The following is an 8,632-nucleotide window of genomic DNA, read 5'->3' as shown; positions in this document are numbered from 1 at the left end:
TGCCTTAACACTGTACCCGCACCCGTCTTATAGTTACTTGGTTGCCGAGGTATTTTTGGCTTCAATTCCCTGCGGGTGCTAAGTATGTGAAGGGTTTTGCCTTGACACTGTACCCGCACCCGTCTTATAGTTACTTGGTTGCCAAGGTAAGGGGTATACTCCCGCTTACTTTTGAATCTTTTTGAATTTTGAAATTCGAAGAGTTGGTGAAAGGATAAGAACAGTCCAAACCTCTGAAACGTCGTGCGACGGTTTCTTCTGACTGTGTCAGGACGTGCAGGAAGTTATGGTGACGTGACAGTACATGGTCATTCCAGACGCTTTTACAGGCGCGTGGGCGCGATTTTTCGGGCGCGTGGCCGCGAAATTAATGATACGCGTCCTGTCAACAGCTGTTGCCAGCTTGCTTTTTGCCACGTGTCATAGTTTCATTGCACCTTTGATTTCTCTCTCTTCCGCATTAAATTCATCGCATTAATTGCGATTAGTATATAAAGGGAGATAGGGTTCTTTGTAATCCACACTTTCACTCTTCTCTTCATCTTCAAAACGATTTCCGGCGAATACTCATCTTTTCAGTCGAGCATTCCCTTGAAATCGTTTTCTTCTTTCTGCAAGATGTCTTCACGTGATCTCGAATCTTCAGCCGATGACAAGAGTACTGCTGGCGAGTGCCAGTGTGCTCTGCCTGTCGATCTGTATCAGTACGTCGTCAGGAAGTTCATGCTCGAGTCTCTCGAGCCTGAGTTTCCTGAACCCCATCAGACGGTGTACGATGCCCCCAGAGGCAAGATCGGGGTATATGCTGCGTTCTTTGTTTATGGGAATCTTAGGTTCCCATTGACAAAGTTTGTTTACCGTGTCCTTGAGAGGCACGGTGTGCACCTGACCGAGGTGCATCCGATGGCGATTGCCAAGATTCGCCACTTCGAGTGGGTGTGCCGGATACTGGGCATTGAGCCCTTCGTCGACCGCCTAATGACCTTCTACTCCTGGAGGTGCATCCAGGGGTGGTACACGTTGATAACCCGGATAAATGGTTTGAAGATTTGCGCAACCGAGCGCAGTCTTCGCTCGTGGAAGCGGGAGTTCTTCTACATCTCCGCTCGTGCCATCCCCCTTGCCATGAAATTCAAGAATGGGCAAGCACTTCCCAGCCTTCACGCCTCCAACTACCAGGAGGCGGAATGGTTTTCGAAGATATCCCGAGTTCAATCTCCGGTTTACCGGTTTGCGGAGTCTGGGATGGTGATGTTGGGGATGAGCCGGGTGTGGAAGAATGCGGATGCGCAAAAGATCCCAATCGTCCTTGAATACGGTTCGAACTCTGTTCCTTACGGTATGCTCTGTTTCTTTTTGTTAATTTAGAATTTCTTCTAACTTCTTTCCTGTTTATTTCAGTGGGGAACGACTTGCAGTCGCTCATGTACCCGCGGGAGGCTGGCGGTCCCGCTCGGATGGGTACTCGCGCTCTAGACGAGAACGAGTTGCCCATCCTAGAACAAACGGCGGATCGGTTCGTGGAGGTCTATCCGCTAGGCCACGAGATCCTTAGCGCCAGGCGGCCAGGTAAGGCGCTATTCGACCCTCGACCCCTCAATGTTGAAACCTCTGCTGGAATTCCTCTAATCGTATGTTCTGATGAGGAATCCGCAGATGGTCCTCCGTTGGTGCGGAAGAAGAAGGCTGCCGGCGGGAAGGGGAAGGAGAAGGTGGCCTCCACTGCCGATCCGGCGCCTCGGTCTGATTCGGAGACCGAGAGCGAAGAGGTGGCGGGGAATCCCGGTGGTGATAAGACCGCTGCTCCGGAGGCTGCGACGATTGTCACCTCCGGAGAGCCAAGGATGACATCGGTGACCGGCGTGAAGAGGCCGGCTCCATCGGGTTCATCCCCGCCCGTCCGCACTTTCAGGCTCAAGAAAACCCGTAAGTACAAACTTCCTTTATCTTTAGCTTCATAGTTTTCCATCATTAATGCCTAAACATGAATGTGAAAATGATTCACATCTGGGCCATGCCTACATTAATAAAACCTTAATTTTTAGAGAAATTAAATAAGAAAAATCGTCAAAATAGACATTTTGACGAAAAACTTCACAAAATAGGCAAATAATGAAAACCCAACTAGAATAGCATACATAATAAAATTTTACCACGTAACTATTAAAGCACCTTATGGCACCAAGAACAAGTGAGTTGTCACATTCCTTATAGTGACAAGTGTCTCAGCTGGGCTACACATGTGCCTAAACGTGAATAAACATGCTACAAAGAATCAAAGATGCCTTATTTGCTAGAGGGTAATGCTAAGGTACTGCCTCACCTTTGGTGCTTGGGTAAGTTCGGTGTCCGACACGTCCTTTTATATTTTTTTGTAGAAAGGAGGTAAGACGCCATCTTAGCTTCTTTATTCATGTTTAGACACCTGTGTAACTTCATTGAGACACTCGCCATTATAAGAGAGGTGCAAACTCAGTTTTGCATGGAATTATGTCTGAGCTATCTCGATGCCTAAAGGTAGATTATGTGTTCAAGTTGTACTGGTTATGCTTGTTTTACACACATTTTTTTCTTTGGCTAATTTTTAGACTTCTTTCTTAAAAATTTCAAAAACCATACAACCGAAACCTATTATATGGATCCTTATTAATATGCAAACTTAGCAATGTCTCATTGTCACCGAAGGCTGCAAATACTCAAGTTTGAATCCGCTTTTAACTGGGTCTTATCGTAGTGGTCCACTGGTTCTTTGGACGAGGAGTTTTCCCTATAACAGAAGATGGTGGACTTGGGCTATCCAGCACTGTCTATGTTCACAAACATATGGGATCGCCTATTCCCATTCGGTAAGCCACACTTTATTCATTGATCGTTAATACATATATATAGGATCAGGATCATGTGAGAACTTTTTGGGAATTGAGAACTATGAGAACCATTTTGGACCACAAAAAAACCCAAAAATAAAAAAAATCATAAAACAAAAAAAAACACAAAAATAAAAAAAGTAAAAAAACCAAAGTTCTTATTTATCATCCCGGTTTCTAAAAAAAACCGTAAAAGAAAAATTCTCGGTTTAGCTAAATTATACATACACATATATGTATAATATGTACATATATGTACACACATGTTTTTTTTCTATACACATATGTATAATTTAAGGTAAATGATAATGTACATATGTGTACATTACATAACTAGAGATTAAATGAAAGTATACATATGTGTATAGGTATTATACGAATTAAAAGAAAAAAAATCGGTTTTTTTATTATACATATATGTATAATATGTACACACATGTTTTTTCCTATACACATATGTATAATTTAAGGTAAATGATAATGTACATATGTGTATATTACGTAACTAGAGATTAAATGAAAGTATACATATGTGTATAGGTATAATACGAATTAAAAAGAAAAAAAATTTCCTTTTTTTTAATGAAACCGGAATGAAATATAAGAATTTAGGTTTTTTACTTTTTTAAAATTTTCGGTTTTTTTTTGTTTTATAATTTTTTTAATATTTTTTTAGAGGGTTTTTTTAGTGGTCCAAAATGATTCTCAAAGTTCTCAATTTGCCAATGGTTCTCTTATGATCCTTACTCTCTCTCTCTCTATATATATATATGTATATGCAAAATTAGCCGTCCAATGCATGTAGGGAGAAAATATTAATCCCATCACCAACAAACTAACGAAATAAAGATTCTATTAACGTGCATGCATGAAACCCACACACACACGTGTATATATATATATATATGTACACATACAGGTGCTCAAATTAAAGAACAAAGCCCGATATTCCCGCGTAACCGAAAGACAATCTTTTGATTAGAGTTTTGTATTATTATGTGTTGGCTTCTAAATCCAGCGAGAGTGAGGAGAGAGAAATTAAGAAAAAAAAAGGATCCCAAACCCAACAATTTTCCGGTTTCAATCTTCTCCTCTCGTCCAACTCTGAATTCTCCATCTTTTTGTTTCTTTCATCCATTGATTCATTTGGCCACCCTATTATTATTCGGTCGGTCATTATTGTCGGCGCCAAAATCTTGAATTTGAGGTATGCTGTTGTATATTTGAATTACGCCGTGTTTTGGTTTTGTTTGATTTGTTTATGCATGTTTGATGAATTGCCTCAATGGTTAAAAATTTGTTTATGCATGCTATATATGTGTTTGATGAGATGCATGGTTAATGGGAAAATTACCAAAATACACAATATATGTTGAATCTTTTTTTTACAAAGATAAACATTGACTTTTAGCCTACAACTTCCTAGATTGCGGGACAAGCCGGCTGAGGCTAAGTCTTAGCCCGGTTCTTTTTGGCATAGAAAATCGTAAAAACTAAGATGGGTCCGACCTTTTGACCAACCATGAGTTGGCACGTGGCACAAGCTAGCAGATTAATTTTAGCCTACGAATGCAGTTTCTAGCCCTAAAGAAATACGAATGCAGTTTTTAGCTTACAAGATAAGCGGCTAAGGAAATGCATTTGCAGGCTAAGTTAACCCACATGTGACACGTGTTAACTCTTGGTTGGTTGGTTAGAGGGTCATGGGCCCATTGAATTTCTATCAATTTTAATGGCAAAAAGTGCTAGCTAAGGCTTAGCTTATTTAGCATATGTGGTGTAAACTTGCAACATGTCTATTTGTAGGCTAAAAAGTAAATGCTTATTTTTGAAAGAAAAAAGGTCAAGCATAGTTACTTTAGTAATTTCCCATGGTTAAATCTGTTTATGCATGCTAAATGTTTGATGAAATACCTACCAACATTTTCTAGGCCTTGATTGTTTGAAATATGCATAATGCAGGGATTCCTTTAGAGAGCATCATCACAAGCAAAAGTTTATGGTTTGGTGAAAAGATAGTATTTTTTTTTTTGTGAATTCGCATAAACCTTCTATTTGAAGGATGTCTTGCTGTGGAGGTTCTGAAGAGGACACCTATGATGGTGCAGCCTCCAACAATGTCACCACAGCAGCACCTCGAGGACCGCCTTATGGAGGTATACAACATTTATAAAATCATACATAATATGATACATAATTCATAGCCAAACTTTTTTGTGTTTTAGGAAGTAGTAGAGGAGAGCCAAGGAATACAGGGCCTGCAAGAAGTGGGCCGGTTCAAAAGCCGTTACCGATTGACAAACCAGAAATATCATTAAACGAGTTAAATAAGATCACAAGTAATTTTGGTACAAAGTCTTTGGTTGGTGAAGGCTCTTATGGTCGGGTTTTTTATGGAAAGTTAAGTACTGGTGAAGAAGTGGCAGTTAAAAAGCTGGATACAAGCTCGTCACCTGAGCCCGATAATGATTTTGTAGCCCAGGTGAGGGCTTTAATTGGATAATCAGATGTTTCAGTGTTTGGTTATTCTGATTATTAAAGAATTAGTAGATTAAAAGACCAAAATGACAACTTTTTGTGAGATTGGTGTCGAATTTGTAAATAAGTAACTTTATTTATCTTTAGATAATCAGTTTTACTTCAGTTGATATGAAACTGATTAGTGCTACTTTAAGTTTCAATAATCAGAAAATCATTATTTTAAAATGCAAATCCAAACATAACCTTAAATAGTATATTGCATTGTGTAAATGTAAATATGATGATGTATAAGAAAGACATGATTTGGCACAAAAATATATATGCTGAGGAGATAATTCCTGACTTTTTTGTTAAACGGGTCGATTTCGTTTGCATGTCATCTCAAACGGGTCATATCAAATAAATGAACTTAAAGGTTATTAGGTCAACAGTCAACCAGTGGATTATGATTATAATAAAGTTGGTCCATATAAGGGATGGAGGCTAACTTGTTCTGTTAAGTGCGTGTGAAATTGACCAGAATACCCCTTCACATTTGGCCAAAACACGGACCAGCAGACTTACTTTCGAGCAAACAGTTGGTCAAAATTTGCAAGTTTTGGAACTTGGGGACTAAAGTTGTGCAGTGTTACGAAACCACAGGAACATCCGTGCAACTAATTCTTTATGGAAAAACATTTTCACGGGCCAACCTAGATTGTTTTGACCGAAATTTACCCATTTAAACCCGACACCATTTGACCGTTTCAACCATCTGCTCGTCTTGCCACCTCCCACATTATGTTAGCTAAGCATTAACAATGTTTTGGTTCAAGATTGTTACTAATATTCATGTTTCACCATTTATGAATAATATGCAGTTATCCAACGTCTCAAGGCTAAAAGACGAGCATTTCGTTGAGTTACTCGGTTATTGCTTGGAAGCAAACAACCGAATCTTGATTTATCAATATGCAACCATGGGTTCTTTGCACGATGTATTACATGGTACAAAATTTTCATTTTCTTTGCAATGTTATACTCAAAATTTACAACAAATTTGGTGTCTTTTTCTAGGAAGAAAGGGTGTACAAGGGGCAGAACCGGGCCCTGCGCTGACCTGGACTCAAAGAGTTAGAATTGCATATGGTGCAGCAAAAGGGCTTGAGTATTTACATGAAAAGGTTCAACCTTCGATTGTACATCGTGATGTTCGGTCCAGCAATGTTTTATTATTTGACGAATGTAAAACAAAGATGGCTGATTTTAATTTGAGCAGTCAGTCTTCTGATACTGCAGCCCGTTTGCATTCGACTCGAGTTTTGGGAACGTTTGGCTACCATGCTCCAGAGTAAGTTTGTTTTAGGCCTGTAAACGAACTGAATGCTCAGTGAACTGTTCGGTGGAAAGTTCGTTTATTTAATAAAAAAACGAACACGAACAATTTTTTTTGTTCATTTGAACATGAACACATGATGCCCTGCTGGCGGTGCACGCATATAATGTATATATGTGTGAACTCTCGGGTGGGCAAAAGTAAAATTGCACTAATTTTGACGTTATTTTACTAATCTCGTGAAAATAACGTTAAAAGTGGGGGAAGGTTAATCAGGCATCATGTGGTGGCGTTGATAGCCGAAAGACAAGGGCACATGCACCAATCAGCCGGTGTCCCGATGATTGAGTGCTATGTGCCTTATGTCCAAGGCTTGATGCAAAACTACTATCGAGCCGGGGGTCTCATCGGAAGCAGCCTCTCTATCCCTATGGGGTAGAGGTAAGGTTGTCTACATCTTACCCTCCTCAGACCCTACCATAGCATTGCTATTGGTGGGATATACTGAGTACGATGATGATGATGATGAACATGAACACATGTCTCATTCGTTCATATACGTTTGTGGACGTTTGTTCATTTATGTTTGTACGTTTACATTCATTTATGTTCATTTGTTTGCATATTCATTAGTATTTTTTAGGTCCATTATAATTTATTATAGTTTTATGAAGTTAAAATATCACAAATTACAATTTAGTCTAGTTTTATTAATTTTTTAGTTCCAACATATTGATGTTTCTTCACCTATGTTAAGTTAGGTTCGTCCATTTGTGTTTGTATACGTCCGTTCGTTTATACTGTTAACGAACGAAAATGCTCATTAGCTTAACGAACGAAAACGAACAAGAAACTTCATTCGTTAAATAGTTCATGCTCGGTTAAAGATAAACGAATGAACACAAATATGCCTCATTCGCATTCGTTCGGTTTGTATGCAGGCCTAGTTTGTTTATTACGGGCTGGGTTGACCTATAAACACTTCTCTATCGCTTTTATAAATAATTAAGGTTTAATGAGGACTTTCATCTTAATATCATTAACGATTTTTGGTTTAGGTATGCAATGACGGGGCAGATAACTTCGAAAAGCGATGTTTATAGTTTTGGAGTCGTTCTTCTAGAACTTTTGACCGGAAGAAAACCGGTTGACCACACAATGCCTAAAGGTCAACAAAGTCTTGTTACTTGGGTATGTCTTTGTCTTGTTAATAATAATAATAATAATAATAATAATAATAATAATAATAATAATAATAATAATAATCTTTAATACTAAGGTTCTCAATTTTTTGTGAAATACCAAATTGCCCTTCAATAATGGATGAAAGAATAGAAATCTTGTGAACAACTCCATACCATTTAAGGGCAAATTGGCCATTTTAGCTTTACTGTTTTCTAAAAGTAATTTCTATACAGGCGACACCGAAGTTAAGTGAGGATAAAGTAAAACAATGTATTGATCCGAAGTTAAATAATGACTACCCTCCAAAAGCGGTTGCAAAGGTCAATTCATATTTTTTTAAACTTCTATAAAAAAGTTAAGATTATAAAAATAGAGTGTTCTTACGTGTGTTTATACTCAGATGGCAGCAGTTGCAGCATTATGTGTTCAATATGAAGCCGATTTCAGGCCGAATATGACAATTCTTGTGAAGGCTTTGCAGCCACTTTACAATGCAAAACCAACAGGCTCGGAACATCAAGCTCCTTGATTAAATTTCTAGAAATATTATTTGATTTTTATCTAGGAAACCTAGTTTGAAATGTACTAGAAATTGATTGTGACATTGTACTGTTTGTAGAAATATCCAGAAGTAGAACTGGTGGTATAGAGAGCCCATTTGTAATTTGTTCAAGTTTTCAAAGTTTTGTATGATGTTAGTGATGATATTGATTGATTTGTGAGCATTTGTGACAAGTTATTGTCGTAAGAATGAAAAGTTTTTGATAAGATTGATCAATATAAG

At 38.4% G+C, this 8,632-nt stretch overlaps 1 protein-coding gene across 1 annotated transcript; it reads left to right on the top strand.

Annotated features, from left to right (window-relative positions):
- Positions 1 to 4,904: 4,904 nt before the first annotated feature.
- On the top strand, positions 4,905 to 8,451 carry LOC143537997 (putative protein kinase At2g41970). The gene is made up of 7 exons (XM_077031642.1): positions 4,905 to 5,023; positions 5,093 to 5,349; positions 6,209 to 6,335; positions 6,405 to 6,678; positions 7,722 to 7,854; positions 8,082 to 8,168; positions 8,249 to 8,451. Exons 1-7 carry the CDS (start codon positions 4,930 to 4,932, stop codon positions 8,375 to 8,377), a joined length of 1,101 nt encoding a protein of 366 aa, XP_076887757.1. The 5' UTR covers positions 4,905 to 4,929; the 3' UTR covers positions 8,378 to 8,451.
- Positions 8,452 to 8,632: the final 181 nt, after the last annotated feature.

Source organism: Bidens hawaiensis, unplaced genomic scaffold, assembly GCF_021521415.1.
Source record: "Bidens hawaiensis isolate Kalapana, Puna unplaced genomic scaffold, B.hawaiensis_p1.1 tig00011464_1, whole genome shotgun sequence".
Classification (NCBI taxonomy): domain Eukaryota; kingdom Viridiplantae; phylum Streptophyta; class Magnoliopsida; order Asterales; family Asteraceae; genus Bidens; species Bidens hawaiensis.
Note: the sequence above shows the minus strand (reverse complement) of the source record. Positions and strands in the feature narration are given on the sequence as shown.